The following is an 18,549-nucleotide window of genomic DNA, read 5'->3' on the forward strand; positions in this document are numbered from 1 at the left end:
TGTCCTGTTAAACCGCTGTATGGTCTTGGCCACCGTGCTGCAGCTCAGTTTCAGGGTGAAAGCGATAACATCAAATGTAACACACCCGCTCCCCATTCACACCTGAGACCTTGTAACACTAATGAGTCACATGACACCGGGGAGGGAAAATGGCTAATTGGGCCCAATTTGTACATTGTCACTTAGGGGTGTACTCACTTTTGTTGCCAGTGGTTTAGACATTAATGGCTGTGTGTTGAGTTATTTTGAGGGGACAGCAAATTTACACTGTTATACAAGATGTACACTCACTACTTTACATTGTAGCAAAGTGTCATTTCTTCAGTGTTGTCACATGAAAAGATATCATAAAATATTTACAAAAATGCGAGGGGTGTACTCAGTTCAGGGAGATACTGTAAGCCAAAAGATCAGGTGAATATGGGGCTGGGGGTGAGAAATCTTCCGCAGCCTCCTTTAACACTACCTCTGGGTCTTTTTCGATCCTCTCAATGTCTGTGCCATCTAAAGAAGGTATTTCACTTTTCAACTCTGGCATAGTTGACAGAAGGAGCTTGGCACTTTTGTACTCTGGACAGGGATTGCAGTGAAATCAATTTGCCTTGGTAAGATAGGCATGCAACAAGTAGACCTGAGATAGCGCTAGAGAATTGGATGTAAGAAACAGAGGTAAAATAGGGTTTGCGCTGATGCATGAGAAGCATTGTCAATCTGAGCGAAGGAAATTCCTTGTGTTAAAAAGGGTGGTATGAAATGAGGTTGGGACAAGGGGGAAGGGGGAGGGGTGCAGAAGGGGCATATGCTCTGGGTTCAACGGCTCTGTGTGCAGGAAAGAGGCATACTGGGAGCTCCAGTAGCTCTCATCTGTAGGCCTCCCACTGACAGGGGTTATTGCATTGTCACTCCTGTCAGCAGGGCTTTTTTTTTCCACTAAAGTGCGGTAGTAATTGGTACTCCCATCTCTGGAACTAGTCCTGTGCCGATCTCTGGTTATGAGTAGCAGTGCACCTAAAGTGACAGCACCTCCTCAGTGCAGGAGGAGTGGCATTTGGGAGGCTGGACTATCATGCTGAAGAGCAGGGAACTCTCACACAGCATGACAGCCCAGTTTCCTGACTGCCGCTCCTCCTGCACCGAGGACTGCGTAAATAGCTGGGGGTGGGTGGAAGAGCTCTGTACTGGGATAGGGAAAAGAGGGGGGGGGGGGGGGGGGGAGTAGTGATTAGCTCATGTGTATTCAGATCAAGTCTTAACCCACCTAAGCTATCAAAGCCGACAGCCAATCATAGGTGGCGGAGGCATTCCCTGTCCTGCAAGGAGCATGTATATGGTATGGGTGACTGTGAGGAAGGAATGTAGGTGGTTATTTTTTTTTTTTTTAGTGGGAGGGAATGATGGGGGTAGTTGGGATTGAGGGAAGAGCTCTATACTTTGGAGGCGGAGGTGAGGAGAAAACTATGATGGCACTTCTTTCAGCAACATCACTGATGTTTGGACAATTTTTTTCTTCCAGTGACATCACCGTCCTAGGGACATTTTAGTCCTTCAAGTGACACCACCAACACCGGGGAATTTTTTCCTTCCAGTGACACCACCGACACAGGGACCTTTTTTTTTCATTCCAATGACACTACCAATTTAGGGACATTTTTTCATTCAAGTGACACCCCTGACACAGAGACCTTTTTTTCCCTCTCAGTTACACCACTGTTAGCTCAATATTTTTGCATAGATCTTAGACTAATCAGTTTACTGCAGTGTACCACATATATTGTTACCATTTCACTGCATGCTACAAACATAATGAACATTTTGGTGTGCACCTCTATTGGTCCCATTCCCTTCTCCACCCAATGGGGAAGCAAGTGTTGCAAGTGCTGAGGTGTGTGCCCCATTCTCCCTCAAAAGGGGAGGAGGGGGAAGGAGAGCACCCAAAATTGTCCCAAACCAGTGAAATCCTGAGAGCTAATCTCCAGATATGGCTGCAAAGAATTCCTCCCTTGACACAAAGGGGAAAACTGTGCCCCTCAAACAGTAGAGATACCAGATAAGGGCAGAGATTCAGAACTAATTTAGTCCCTAGGGGAGCCAATGCAGGGTGAACTCCCCACCTGATTTTGAAGCCCATCTTATTGTCCTCCACACCTCTCTGCCTGTGCAAACCCATGTTTTGCTGAGCGATAATCAGGCCAGTATATCCAAAAAGGAAGTGGCCACTTGGCTGGGAGGAACATCAGTCTAGGTACTCCTCAGAAGGCCCAGCACTGTACTTGCTGTGCCCATATAAGATATCAATGCAGACACCATTGGTAGGAGGATGGTCAGATGTAGGCCGAATTCTGAAGAATCAGTATTGGAGTAGAAACCACGTATGAGAACTGGAGTCCAAATGGCACTCTGCATGTGCTGTAATCATACAAGTGTGCTGTTTTGGACCGTGCTTTTAAACACTGTCACAGCCTGTATAGCACTCTCTATGGTAAAAAATGCATTGTTATTGTCCTGACCCACCCAAAGCCTCCAAAACCCAGGAAACATTGCAAGGGGGACTGCCTTAGCCCTACATTAAAGACAGAGTGACTCATCAGTCCATGTTGCAGGGCCATTTCTTTCCCAAACTACACCTATTACGATGCGTGCACCCTGCAGGGCCATCAGAGACTCCACGTCCCTCCCGGGAGATCATGATCCTGGACCTGTAGACCACCATGCCAGCAAGATCACTGGGTATTCTGCATGCTGAAGGCAGCTTCCAATGGATCGAACACCAAAGGGAAGACATAATGACATCCCCACACTTGTAGGATTCGGATATAGTCACCCTTGACATGCTGGCTGTAGTGACTGATCTGGATGGAGTTCATCTCCTCCCTGGAAGGGGTGTAAGGAACAGGCTCGAAGATGTAGGAATAAAATCCCAAAAAAGCTCTTTATAGATTGATATCTTGATATGTTTAAAGCGAATTATGTAAAAAACGTGAATTTAGTACTAACTCCTCTGCGACCGGTAACATACAATTAAAGTAGGAGTTCTGTGAATGGCAGAGGGAACCGGTGAGGGACACAGTGCTTTCCAATGGCTGCTATTAACCCTCCAGTGCCAGACATTCACAGCTGTGGGGGATCTCCAGCATCACTGAGAGGTGGATTACAATGCACGTCCCCAACGTTTTTCTTTAATAGACTTCGCGTTAAAACAATTTTTTTCCAAATGCCTGGTTTTTACTTGTGTTGAAAACAGAACTGTTGAGGACCACCTTTAAAGCTAATCTACCTCCAACTGCTGCATCACATACTATGCTGGTGACCTGACAGCCCTGTACACACAGGGGCAATTGAGTCACAGCGCAGAAAAATCTACCCCATGTCGTGTTCAGCAGTCAGTACCGCTGACAAACAATTCAATTGAGCTGCTGCAAGTGTAAAGGAACCAGAAGGGTAGAAGTGATCTTTTTATTCGCTCATTATCGAGTCCCTTAAAATAACACATCCAACAGCAAAGTCACAATCTTCCACAGCAGGTTTTTTTTTTTTTGTCTTTGTTCATTAAAAACACAAAAGACTCAGTAGCATTTTTTTTATTATATATGTATGAAACACTTAAAATCACAATAGAAACAATACAACAAGTCATATGGTGTACGTATGCAGTGCATACAATTTACATGCATATAATGTGAAATCACATAACAGTCATTGAATATCAGCCTACATAATAAACAAGGGATCACATATCTCTTCTGTCTGATCAAGCTAACCAAAATCCTTTTTCCCTGAGGTCACATTGACAATTCTCACAATCCTTACCCAACTTCTAGGTCATTCATTCTTTGCGAGTCTGCATAAACTATATAATGTATACATAGATTTATGTACATAGCTAAATATGTCAGTGGTGACCTAATGTGTCTGTGTTATAGGCCATTCTGAGAATCCATACAATAGTGCTGTGTGGGATTGACCTGGGAAGGGGAATGATGTGGCTTTAATGGATGAGTTGTTACATTCCCCAACAGCTTTCATTTGGATATCCAAAGGAAAAACTACCCAATTCACATCTTTTGGTGACCCTGTATAAAAATTCAGACTTCCAGTATAGGGTATTTACATTGAAATTGATGGAGGACTGGACCAGAACTGACAAAGGAATTAATGAAAGGGTACTAAGGCACCATACAATACCTTGTCATGACAATGGGCCATGTGATGAGCCGGTAACTAAACATCATTACGTATCACTATGGCTAAAAAATATACAACTTCGAAATGCAATTACATATTTAAAAGGGTCAGTTCAACCAACATCAAATATGTTTTCTTCTGATAAGAGCTCTATTTAGCTGCTTGTAGCCTGTGCAAGCATATTATGGGCGACTCCCAAGCTTACTAGTGCCCATCAAAGCAACACAAATAAGCGAATGATGGTGATTTCTATGGTGTAGTGTTGGCACAGACCTCCTCCAAACTTCTGAAAATACCTTTATTCTGAAAAGCTCTACAACACAAGCCACTCCAGTATTTCAGTCATTTGGTAGCGTGCAAGGATGTCCTTTTTTCCCCCCATGAGAAGTTAAAGCATATCTAAACCCAAAAACAAAAATGTAATACAAGGCAACCCACCAATCCTTAAATGAGGTAGCGTCATTTTTATTCTTTCCTTTCCCCTTTATTTTTACCTGTTAATGCAGCAAACTACACACTTCCTATCCTAGGTTAGCTACACTCTGTTGTATCTATGGAGGGAGTCATGGCTGCCACACGGGTTGGTTCATCTCAATTACATTGTGGATTGCTCAAACTATTAGGTTTCACAAAAAAATACAAGGATGGTTGTGCTTTCTTTTCAGCTCACAGAAAGCGACAAGGACACTATTATTTCTAGCAAGAAAAGGCATTTTCTACTTACTGAAAACATTATTAGCTTGAGGGAAAAAAACCCCCCCAAAAAACAAAAACACAGCTACCTCATTTAAGGACTGGTAAGCTGCAATATATAACATTTTAATTTTTGGTTTTAGATATGCTTTAAAATGGAAATTCAGTCAAAATCTAACTAAGGGTAAACCTACTCCAACCTCCATTCTAACCCTGTAAAGCACGGGTGGGCAAATGTGGCCCTCCAGCTGTTGGTGAACTACAAGTCAGTTTTGCAATGCCTCATGGGACTTGTAGTTCTAAAACAGCTGGAAGGCCACAGTTGCCCACCCCTACTGTAAAGAAAAGATCTGTAAATGTACCTATTGTGAAGGTGCTCTGGTCTGGTCCTATGATCAGCTGTAATCGGTGCCTTCAATGTGGAGGAGCAGCTGATAATGGATACCCTATGGGTGGCGTCATCTTCCAGGCATTTGCAGCCATTTCTGGTGATCTCTCCTCTACACAGAAGCCACTGCTGGAGAGATCATGTGACCGGATCAGCTCAGCTTCAGAACAGGCAAGTATACAGATCTTTTCCTTACAGGGTTAGATAGAATAGAGGTGGGAGTAGGTTTAGTCTTCGTTTTTGACTGCTCTTCCACGTTACGTACACTACCTACTTTCAACTCTACTCCATGGGTAAGTTCCAGAACAGGAAAATATGTTCCCAGATAATCCTTACATAAAATGGCCACTTTTTATGAGGTACAAATGTCTGGATATGCTCAATGCAAAATTAGAGTTTTTGGCCTGTAGCTCAAAGTTAACTATAATGCCCCTTCACAATCAAATTATGTCAAGTCATCAGGCTCTACTTATTTTATTCAGGAACCATTACACTGGTTTACAATTACAATCTAAAAAAAAAAAATCAAACTAAACCTTAAACTGTTGCAAATATTCTAATGTGAAAAATATATATTTTATACACAAACAAATCCAACAATTCATAGGGCCTAACCAAAAATATGTGTCTGGCTGCTAGGTGATGAGCAGCAGTTAACACAGTATAAAGTAAACAAAACAAATCCTTCATGTAAAATGTCCTGTGTTACACTGGTATGATCCATTTCAGATTATCCTCCCTTCCTAAGTTAGTGGTTTGGTCTCAGTTTGCTACATTATTTGAGTGCTCCCTGTACTCTAGTGGATGATCTGATAAGGATATCATCGAAATGTTACTGTTATGGCGTCTTAACATATTCAAACTCCATGCCTCCAAAACCTCCTCACTACTTATCCTCTAATTCTATACAAAGAATTACAGATAGTAAGGGTGTTTGTATTTCATAAGTTAGCACATGTATTTGATCTGGAAGACTGGAGTATTATGATCCAAGTGTACGGAGTCGGCAAATCTGATTTTTCTGGATGCAGGCTGTACAGTATAAGTGCTGCTGTATACAATTAGATGCAATACAAAATGGTAGCACACTAAAAAGCTGTAATCAGAAAAGTTTAAAATGTTGTCATACCATCACAATTGTTTCTCACTATATAAAATACAAAGGGTTGTGTGGGTACAGCTGTACTTGTAAAAAGGGACCATCCAAAAAAAACCTCATGCATTAAATAGGTGTCGTGTGAAATGACCATATCAAGTCAAAAAGAAAATGCTACACTGCTGTACAAACTTTATCAAAGTGCAGCTGACATTGGCAGTCCCTGAAGACTGGAGCATCAAGTTATAAATGAATGAATTAAAACCTTACAACTACACAAAATGTATAAATCGCTTTGAGCCATCTTACTGCCTATCATCTCCTACAGAAACTATAAACTACTGCAACACAAAGAAAGGCAGCAGTTCTGTACACCTGTATTTAAAAGATATGTTCACTTTTTGGAATATGTTACATGCATCACTCTCTCCTACCCCCCCAGTGACCCCCCCCCCGCCACCCGCTGTCACTATTTGAAAGCAACACTGCCACGTGGGGCTCCGCCCACACAGCCGCGTCATTTATTCAGTTTCCTGTAAATACATAAACTACAACTACCGTCAGTCATTGCGGCTCACTGCTTTTAGTTCTGAATGACCTGTGACATTGCTGATGAGCAGCCTTGCCGTTCATTCACAAGCCCTGTAGCCTGTAAACAGTCAGTACATATGAAGGTATGAGCTGAAAGCTGCAGGGCTTGTTTGCAGGAGTCTGGAATCCATTGATCACGGGTGCAATGCTTTCCAAACTCTTTAGGGGAATAAATAAATTCACATTTTTTCCTGCAAAAATATGTGCATTATTATTTTTTTTTTCCCAAAAGGTGAACTTATTCTTTTTATCCATAGTAGTACTTAAAATTTTCATCTCCATTCTTCCTATAAAATATATTCTAGTTTAGAATTTTAACAATGAAAAGGCAGTCTTCAATATACTTTGTGGTAGAAAATACCAGCAAATACTTGGAACCAAACAATGGAGCAGGTAGGCCGTGTAACAATATCTGGTAATACAGAATGGTTTTAAGAGGGGACACTCGTTCTAACACCTTCACAAACATCCTTACATTAGTATAAAAGGTTTGAAAACGTAAGGCAGAATGCATGGACTTGGAAAGACGCTGAAAAACGGCAAAAAAAAAAAAAAGACAGAAATACATATGAACTCTTAAGGTTGTGGTCTGTGGTTTGCAATGTTTGAAGAGGCCAGCTTTCTGTGAATTGAACCATTACTCACGAAAGTAGCCCAACAACAAATATCATGGAAGCGTTTTGTATTCCAACATAGGAGAACTACATTCTCTACTGTGCCTTAGGACTTTCAGTGAAAGTTTCATATGGAATAAAGTGTTAGGGTCAGTGTTGATTCCCTCATCTGATAAAACAGATGTGGTGCACTAGGCTCCATGTATTAAAAAAAGGAGTTTTTAAAGCAGCAATTGCAAGGACATAAATAAAGCAACCATCACTACGGACTTGTTTTTAAAGCTCCAGGGCTGTCATCCTTGCTTTACTACTTGGTGAGACACTTACCTGGAACAACCCTATGCATAGCAAGTGTCTTCTTTTGGGTCAACAAACAAGCAGTGAATGTAGAATGACAGCGCTGGAGCTGGTACCTTGAAAAACCAGTCTGTACTGGCAGCTCCCATATTTCCTGAAAGGTGTAGTTTAAGAGTTTTTACTCAAAAGCAGTAAACTTTGTTAAGCTGGTCATACACAGCTTGTATTTTGACAGAGTCAGCCAATATCCAAGCTGTGGGTGTCCCTGTCAGTACCCTCAGACTTTACAAAAGTCAATCTCAAAATCAAAGGAGCTAGGTGGAAAATTGTTGGCTGTGGGTGCTGTCTGGATACAAGAGCTGGCAGTGCAGACTCCTCCATCCATGCTATTTAGTGTGGATGGGGGAATTGATTGATTCTAAGTGTGTATGATTAGCATTACTCATATTCAGCAATTCATTTTTCAGCTCAGAGCACAAGCTGTGTTAGACTTGAATCCCTATATGAAATACAATGTGCTGAAAGGGTTGATTCAGTTCTGTAAATGTTTGTTGCAGCACATCTAGTAAGCAAACCATCTCAGCCGGATGACAGCAGATAAAGATACAGGCTTCACACTGCTCTTTTCTGTGGTTAATAAGCTCTGTGCTTTAAATCCAGTAAAAGATGTTAGAAGGTGTTAGAAGTTCAAGTTTAGTAACAAATGAAAAAATTAGCACAAGGGACATTACTTACATCCAATGGGATGTGTCCCTTGTGCTGCTGGATATTACGGACCTGTGACAGACACTCAACTATGTCTGCCCTTTCTGCTCACCTCCTATACTACAGCATCTATGACTGGAGCTGGTAGGTGTAAAGACAGTGCATAGTTGGCATCCTTGATGAGTACCTGTCACAGGTACAGAAGATCCAGCAGCATAAGGACACACTCCATTGGCTTCAAGAAAAGTCCCTTCTGTAATCTTCCAGTGCGATGGGGGTTAACAGAGCTGAAAGACCTTTGACAAGAACTTATTAGAGAGAAACTGGAGGAGAAAGAGCTCATTCAATTCAGGAGCTAGCATCACAAAGGACACATCCTCTTGGCTGTGTGGGCAGCACAGGGGCTAAATGGTTAGCACTTCCGCCTGGCAGCACTAGGGTTGTTGGTTCGAATCCCAACCACGGCACCAACTGCTTGGAGTTTGCATGTTCTCCCTGTGCCTGTGTGGGTTTCCTCCGGGTACTCCCGTTTCCTCCCACACTCCAAAGACATGCTGGTAGGTGAATTGGCTCCTAGTATGTGTATGTATGAATGTAAGTTAGGGACCTTAGATTGTACACTCCTTGAGGGTTAGGGACCGATGTGAATGTACAATATATATGTAAAGTGTTGCGTAAATTGACGGCGCTATATAAGTACCTGAAATAAATGTCCCTTGTGCTGATTTTTGTAATTTGTGACTCAACTTTATTCTGTAGAAAGAAGTGTAAAATATTGAACCACAAAGCACAGTGACCCCCTACCTTTTAAAAAAATCTTCCACTGAACTGATTACAGTACAGTGGAATGGAGATTCAGGGGGCGAAAGCACTTTTTACATTGTAGAAGTATATTTATTTTATCTACAACTTTTTAACTTTGTCAAGAAATGTCAGACTATAAACATATGGTTTAAAAATCTGAAACACATTGTAGAACTGCTAATCAATGACAGCTGGGTGTTCCTCTTCAAAATCTTTTAAGAAAACCACACAAAGAAGCTCAGAGGATAAGGTTTCACCGGAAGGATTTGTCTTGCATACAGATTCACAAAGGTTTTGTCAACTTTCAGTCTTCAAAACCTTTATACAAGTCCAAAATGTTTGGGAAGTCACAGTTTAAAAACAAAATTCACATATTTCCAAGCAAACCTTGCTCAAAGCAAACTATATAGAACACAAAAATAATATGTATACCTTCACAGCTATGACGCAGAGTATTAATACCGCTTCCCAAGACAGAACAAAAAACAACTGACTTTACTATGACAATAGAAAGATGGCTTAGGTTTCTATAGGACATCTGTGAATGTAGACAAAAGAAAACAAAAATAAAATCTAAACAGCAAAGCTATCAATATATTGTATAATTTCCTTTTCTAAAAAATAAATCAAGGATAGCCAACATATTATTTAAAGTGGAAATTGGGGCATTGTTATTTATTAATTTATATTATTGATCTGCCGTCAGCATTGATATGTCAGGCACTATATCTCAGTCACAATACAGGTAACTAAACTGCAAATATATCACATTCTGCCACCATAGCTTAGGTTGGCCATAGAGAGAGCGAGTACTTGGCTACATTCAGTCTGCCCATATATGATTCAAATCTTGGTTGGTTCCTACTGAACTGGCCGAGATTCGGTCTATGGCCAGCTTTAGGCTGCATTCAGACTTGAGCGATGTGTAGCTTGAAGTTCCAACAATGCTCAAACTTAAAAAATCAATTGTTCTCTTGATTGCAGGAACAGGCACCATAGAGAATAAGATTTTTTTTAAGTTTGGAGCTTCAAGCTACAAATCGCTCAAGTATAAGTGCAATCTGAAAGTGTGCAATGAAGGCAGAACCCTTCAGTGACATCAGCACCTCTCCCTCTGCCCATGAATGCCTGCAAGGTACCTCCCTGTGCTATGGCTTATTGCAGAGCAAATCTTGCACTGTCATGTGACTTGCATGGCTACAGTATTCTTTCCTCCAATGCTAAATTTTCAGCAAGCAGGATAACCACAATATGTATGTCAGTCAGGTGACTGAGCCTTCAGGATACACACTCGGGTGTTTATTGGAGCCTTTCCATGAACCACGTTCAAGCTCACAAAACATTCACACAATTATGATTAGCTGTACCATCTGGGGTCATATGTTTTTTTTCTTTCCTCCTTTTTCTGCTGCCACCCGAAGGCTTACCACACTTCTGGAACTAGTATATGGCACAAGTTTTATGGAAAGACTTCCCCATCATATTTATGGAATTCCCACATGACTTCTCCTAAAACCCAATACACAATGTTGAAATCTTTCAATAAAATGTTCAATTTACTGTCCGTTCTATTTCAAGCAACTACATTTTCAGCAGAGAATGACTGACATCAGTTCTCCACACTGTTGTATTTAGTACCCCAAGAACAGCTTGAGCCATGCCAATCAATGCTGCCTTCGCCTTCCAACAGTTAATCAAGAGCTAGAATATTTCAGCCACTTACATTCACCAAGACTCTGCTCCCAGTGTGGTAGTATTTTAAGTTATACACTTAACGCAGAACTAAGCCCTTCTCTCCTTTTTATCCAAGAAAGCTGCTATCTTAACCTCTGATGTGCAATTGCTATGGCGCTGCACATTTGATCAGTTATGACACCAGCTATTTGATGGTTTGAGAGATTGGTAGACAGCACAAGCCAATGTGACCGTTCCAGTACATTCCTGGCATGCCTTGAATGTAACTGATTTTTTTTAAACTGGATGGGTTTAATTCTGCTTTAATAAGAAAACATCAGGTAGTGACAAGAGAGATCTAAGGAATGTTCTTGCTAGTTAACCTGATGCTTTTGTCAGACAGAATGCCTTAGTTTAACACACAAAGTGTTAGGCATCTGATACTACAGACTTAAGCCTTGTTCACACTATGGTGCAAAGACCTAAGTTTTTCTGCATGCGATCTGCAAGGGCACAAAGAAAACAATTGTTCTCTATGTGCACTGTTCACACCACAACACTAAGAACACGTGCAAATTTTTTTCTGCAAAGAAATCTGCAACCTGTATAAAACTCATTGAAACACACATGAAAACTGATGTAATCTTGTGTCTCTGCAAGTGAAATCCAAGTGTCGGTTTCCATCAGTTTTTCTGCACATATGGTATAAATGAGGTCTTATACATATTGTAAAAGGAATCTATAAAGATATGTTGAGAAAACAAACACTTTTAAAACAACAGCAATTTATAAAAGAAAAAAACCTTTACTTTCTATCCTGACAGCACAGCAGCGCCAACATGCTTTGGAAACAGAAGTGGCTAGGTCTACTCTTCCTTGCACTACTTCACTGGTTTGATGTCAGTTAGAAGACCTTCTCTGTGGAGCTTTATGATAGAAGCTACTACTGCACCAGCAACTCCTGGTAACTTTGTAAATATAGATGTTCGTTTCATATTCACAGATGTTAAACATTGAACACAAGAAATTCACATTTTAATTAAGAAAACAATACCAAAATTGTGATAGGTTCCCTTAAAAAGAATCACTTTTTTTTTCTTTTTTAACAGTTTTCAGCAGTAACATTGAGATGAAGAATTCAATTGGGCGGGTTTACCTAAAACTACAAAGATAAAAATCTGTATACAGGAAGACAGATTTAGATCTAAGGCATCATCTGGACTAAAATGATAAAAAAACAGGTTCTTAATACATACTGAATATATAGCGCAACATATATAAATAATATCCCTAATTCACGTGCAACATCACCTTCAAATAAAACAGAAATTACACTTCTGAATTGCAGAATTTGCTTTGGTAGAACTGACTGGATACAAATCAACACTAGATGTCCTTCATGAAACTATGTATATTAGGATACAACATAAAAATAACAGCAATTAAATCCCAGACATTTATTGTGAAAACGGCAGAAAACTACAGGCACAGCAAACAGCGTGCCTATTATTTGGAATATGTATAACTGTCAAAAATGTATCATCACTAACATATTCAGCCCAGATTGTCTGTTATCTTTAAATATGGCTGACAATTCATCTAATAGACTTCATGAGGCCCATTTATTAGTAGCTTGTGGAATATTATTTCCAGCCAATCCGTATTGCCCGTTTGTTACCAAACTACTTCCTTCCATGCCTCTAAGATGAAATGGGGTAGTGTGATTAGCTGTTGCAAAACAAAACTATGGAGTTGAAGGCAAATATACCGGGCACTGCAAGTGCAGTTACTTCAGAGCTCAGTAAATGAGGTATAGCTTCACTCTGCAAAAGATATCCAATCACGTGCAAAGAAAATAAAAAACAAAACAAAGAACAGCAGCATTTTCTCCTCATTCCAGAGCTTCCCCTCAGATCCTGAGCCACTGTACTTGCAGTCCACAGACTATTTGCCTTTGGTAAATCAACCCCTATATGACAATAATTCTCTCCAACACTTGAAATCAAGCTCCACCACGTCAGCAGACTTCTGGGAATTATAATATAACAGGGCCAAACTAAAAGTTCGTATAATCAGATGGGCATGACCCCGGATTATTAGAGAACCTGAAAAACTGCTTTTAAAATGAAAATGAAGGGCTTTATAAAAAAGTATGAAAAAAACCATACCAATTTTCTTAAAAGGTAAAATCACCTTTCAAATCATTCAGTATCTTTACTACTTTTAGGGAATAACTAAAAAAGTAATGACACCTCTGATAATTAGTAATTTTCTTTACAGTAAAAAGTTGCTCTACTACGTATAAGTGTCATATATATGTATATATAGCTATATCATCACTGGGTGTATATTATACTAGGGCACATCTATTTCACAAGTTAAATGCTTGCAAAAGAAATTTCAGAGAAGTTGAAAACCTTGTGTAATAAAAACATACAGTCTATTCAAAGAGGCAATAGTAAGTTGTATTTCCAGGAAGTAAAGGCTTTTGAGGCATGAGAAAGGGTATGAGCACCAGCAGTAAGCAGTGTCATTGTGTGACTAGGCCTGCGCTACATGTGATATTTACACAGCCAAGACCTAACAAAATGGCTGACAATGAGCACTTCAAGCTACTGAAGCACAATATTTAGTCACCTGCATAGATTCTCAGTAAAATGCTAAGCAGCTGTAGCCAAGGCCAGATCTTTTTTGATGCAATTATACATGGGCCACTTTGATGAAGAGCAGTCAGCTCTGACACACAAACACGTCTAGCGGCAGGCGCCATGGGTCAGTGCCATAAACAACATATCAAAACGGCTGGAGTCCTTGCATTTAAAAATGAAAAGCAGCATTTTGGCAGCACTGACAGTATACACCAGAGGGTGAAAAGCCTGAAGGCACCGAGGCAGTGACTCCAGCCAAATAAAGAAGTCTGCCTTGCAAACATTGCATTACAGAAGCAAATCAAATAGCGGTCAAACATACAAAAATAAAAAAATAAAATCAGCTGATGACAACTAAAAACACAAAATGAAATGAGACATTATATTCTGGTCCTGAAATGTAAGGCACCAGATATTTCAAATGTAACTGAAATTGTCTTTTCTGTATAAAACAGAGTCCTGACATTGTTGAAGGCATTTCACTGAAGTGAACGGGGGTGGCATCTTGTCCTCCATCTTATGTCATGATGCCGGTGGCTTTCTGTATCAGGGGGATCTGTGGAAATAAAACAGAAAATTTGAGCGTACAGAAACAGAATGCACACATACAAAATATCATTTTTCATTAATAAATTAGTACATATATACAGTATATGGTCTATGGTATTGATAACCTAAAAAACTGACTGCACGTCAACTGCATTGATTGAAAAACATGTAAACTCAACATTTTATAATCCTGATATGTGCCTGCTGTACTTGTATGAAAAAGAATCCTGTTCTTTGTATTGCTTCCTTTGTGTGAAATCCCTGGTGTTCCTGCTAGTCCCTCTGCTTTCCAATTAAAAACTGACCACATTAGGAATGAGAGCACAGTGTGGTCAGCTCTCTTGCTCCAATGAGAAGTCTTCTGCCCCCACCCCCGCACAGCCTTTCACTGGGAAGATAAGTGTGCCGGGGGGACCCCCCTTGAAGTTGCCAATTGCCTGTGGGGGGCTTGAGTCGGGATCGGACACTTGCGCCAGTGACGTTCCCCACCTAGGCCCTCAGTGTATTGTACACCACACTGTTTGCGTGTCCAGACAGCCTGTCTGGTAGATCTCTTTGTTACTTTTCTCTCTTTGTCTGCCCCTATCTCCCCATTCCCCCTTTTTTTTTTTCTCTCTTTCCCCTTCTCCCAACCCAAGGGAGGGTTTAGGCACCGTTTTGGGTGACGCATCCCACCTCCACTTGTCGCACGGCCCGACTATGACTCCGATCAAATCTTCCTCCATCAACTGTAGGGGCTTCAACACACCGGAGAAGAGGAGCCAGATGCTATATCACTTCAACAAGCACGGCTCGCAGATCCTGCTTCTCCAAGAGACCCATTTTCTCGCAGATAGTATCCCCAGCTCTCCCTAATCGCCACTTTACTCATTGGTATCACAGCACTAACCCACTGGCTAGGTCACGGGGGGTGCCGATCGCCTTCCATCACACCTTCAACCCAGAGGTCCTGGACTCACTTGCCTTTTCCTCAAGCTAAAGCATCAAGACTTTGTCTTCACGATAGCGAACGTATACGCCCCCAACCAAGACCAAGCCCCATTCCTGACAAAGGTCCTCTCCAAGCTATCTGATTTTGGAGGTCCTGTTACATAGTCGGAGGGGACCTTAACGTGGCTCTCTCACCGGAACTTGACACTTCCTTGGGCAAATCTTCTCTCCCTGCGACGACCCTATCCCTCATTAAGTCGCGCCTTCAAGACCTACGCCTAGTGGACATCTGGCGAACCCAACACCCATCGGAGCGAGATTACAGTTACTATTCCCCGGCACACCAGTCATGCAGTCGCATTGACTACTTCTTTGTATCGCAATCTCTCCTCGATTACCCGACTTCCTTCGCCATCAGCCACCTTTTATGACCATGCCCTAATACACCTGGCCATCCAAAACCGACCGACATCAAAGCGCCATTTCTCCTGGCGTCTGAACGACACTTTGCTCAAGGACTCCCTGTGTATTGCAGAGGTATCACAGACCATACAACACTTTGTCCTTGATCACTCCTGAGACACGACAGATTCCCTTAACAAAATAGGAGGCGCTCAAGTGTGTCATCAGAGGGTTTCTCATTAAATACGGCGCGCGCTTAAAAAAAAGCAAGCCCGATCGGCAGAGACGCGTCGCTTGTTCTCGCTCATCGCGCGTCTGGAATCCTCCCATAAGAGTACGCTAGACCCGAAGACCGCGGTAGATATGTCTAACGCCCGCCGGGACCTACTCCAGATGTTGGACTCCTCCTCGCTGGTGGCACGAGATAAAGCACGCAACACACACTACACTTTAGCAAATAAATGCGGGCAACACCTGTCACGTGTTCTCCATCCGCGCCCTTATCACCGACCGATCCAGCACATAAAGGCACCCAACAACACCAAAATCTATAATAACCAGGGAATCTCATCCGCGTTCGAACGTTAGTACGCTCATCTTTATAACCTCCACCCGGCGTAGCCCGTTACCCCCTCCGCCCACTCCCCTTCAGACATGGCCCAATATATCCAATATATCGAGGAGACGGCACTGCCGGTCCTTGACACACAAGAAATCCTTGCCCTGGAAGAGCCCTTCTCGACAATGGAAGTCCTTGGGGCGATCAAGGCCTTGAATTCCGGCAAATGCCCGGGCGGGTTCACCCCCCGCTTCTACAAAATGTTTTCCGCCCCTCTAGCTCCACTTCTATCCCAAGCCTTCAACACCATCAACGATCAGAATGTACCTTCCCCGGCCTGTCGGCCAACATCTCAGTCATCCCGAAACCAAATAAAGACCCATCCCTCTGCGGTAGCTATCGCCCAATCTCCCTTCTCAACTTAGACGCTAAGCTCTTCGCAAAGCTTCTAGCGAACCGCTTGTCACCTTTTCTTCCCACTCTAGTTCACCGCGATCAGGTGGGGTTTGTCCCAGGCCGCGAGGCCAGAGATAACACCTCCAAAACCATCCACCTCATATCTTACATCAAACGCCATGGCTTAAAGGCATGCCTACTGTCATTTGACGCCGAGAAGGCGTTCGCTCACGTGGACTGGTATTTCCTACGCCTTGCCCTGAAACAGATAGGCGTGGGCTCTCGGTGCCTAGCTTGGATCATGTCACTTTACTCCCGACCCTCAGCAACAGTTCTGGTCAACGGCACAACTTCCCCACCCTTCCCTATCTCGAACGGGACTAGACAAGGCTGTCCACTCTCGCCCCTTCTCTTCGTACTGATAATGGAACACCTCGCGAGAGCCATTCGAGCGAACGACTCAATCACGGGCATTCGCACTCCCTCTGCGCACTATAAAATACCCTTATACGCGGATGACCTCCTAGTTTATGTCCAACAACCACATATATCACTCCCCTGTCTCTTCCACGGGTTCCGTAGATTCTGCCTCTTTAGTAACTTTAAACTCATCATCTCAAAAACCGAGGCCCTAAACATATCTCTACCTGCCCATGTGCTGTCGAACGTTCACTCCAGCTTTACTTTTCAATGACGCCCAACGGCCATTAAATACCTGAGATTATGGATCCCTGTGAACCTCACCGCTCTGTACTCTCTCAACTACCTACCCCTCCTCTCTAGTATCCGAAAAGACTTGGCGTCTTGGGGCACTTCAGCCCTCCCTTGGTTCGGCCGCATCAACACCCTCAAAATGGACACCCTACCAAAATTACTATACGTCTTCCAGACTGTACCAATCACCGTCCCTAAGAATTTCTTTCTCTCCCTACGATCCTTGTCCATCAGATTTGTCTGGCGCCAAGGCCTATCAAGGCTAAAACACAGAGTGCTCACATACCCGAAGTCCAAGGGCGGCGTAGGTCTACCGGACTTTGAGCTGTACCACAAAGCTACATTGACGACCCGAATCCTAGACTGGTTCCCCAGGCCATTACCCAAGGCCTCCTGCATGGCTGAACAGGATCTCTCCCCGGTCGACCTCCGAGCCCTCCTGTGGGGGTACAACCGAGAACATTGGCATCTCTCTGGCCTATTCCCGCTCACCTCGGCCTCTCTGTGTTTGTGGTACAGATGGGGCATGGTTGCTCTAGTGCCATCCGACCCTTCCCCTCTATCACCCTTGTTCGACAACCCGGCCCTACCCCAGAGTGTAGGAGCTGTGGCCATCGACCCCTTCACGCGCACCTCTTGGCCCGTCGCCCGTGACTTCATCTGCCCCCAATCAGGTCTCCCACTGCTCCGGGGTGGATCTCGGAATTGGTAGACGACTCTGAAACTATCCACATTCTGCAACCACCTACACTCCTCCCCCGACATTCACCGACCACTCACTGAGTTTGAGCGACTATGCTCTCTCCCCAGTCTGCCTAGACATGTCCTAGCCACCCTATATAAATCTCTTCACGACACTCTCCACCCCGAACCCCCACCCTACACCAGGGCGTGGGCCCGAGAACTCGGCAGAGACATAACGGACACAGACTGGTGCAAATCATTTCACTTCACCCATAAGTCGTCCATCTCCTGTTATTCACAAGAGAAGAACTTCAAGATCCTCGCTCGATGATACAGGGACCCCCTCTCTCTACATAAAATATTCCCCTCCACACCGAACCTGTGCTGGCGCTGTTCTAAAGCGGTCGGTACCCAGCTCCACATCTGGTGGGATTGCGACCTAATACAACTTTACTGGCGACAGATCTTTGCCATATATGACGAAATTCACGGTGAATCTTTGACCCCCACACCGGAAATTGCCCTCCTCTCAATCCTCCCGGGCTCTTTAGCTAATCAGAAGAAAAGCTTGCTGCGCTTCTTCCCATCTGCGGCCCGCCAACTGATACCCCTCTACTGGAGGT

At 42.9% G+C, this 18,549-nt stretch overlaps 1 protein-coding gene across 2 annotated transcripts in view; it reads right to left on the reverse strand.

Annotated features, from left to right (window-relative positions):
* Positions 1-3,563: 3,563 nt before the first annotated feature.
* The window catches only part of FLOT2 (flotillin 2), a 115,424-nt gene continuing 100,438 nt past the window's right edge, over positions 3,564-18,549 (reverse strand). For both annotated transcript variants that reach the window (XM_089682991.1, XM_089682992.1), the window contains exon 11: positions 3,564-14,248. In XM_089682991.1, coding sequence (XP_089539117.1) covers positions 14,210-14,248 — 39 coding nt within the window. In that variant the 3' untranslated portion in view covers positions 3,564-14,209. The remainder of the gene's footprint in view (positions 14,249-18,549) is intronic.

Source organism: Staurois parvus, unplaced genomic scaffold (assembly GCF_062004578.1).
Source record: "Staurois parvus isolate SC_StPar_1 unplaced genomic scaffold, SC_StPar_1.0 ptg000299l, whole genome shotgun sequence".
In the NCBI taxonomy this organism is placed as follows: Eukaryota; Metazoa; Chordata; class Amphibia; order Anura; family Ranidae; genus Staurois; species Staurois parvus.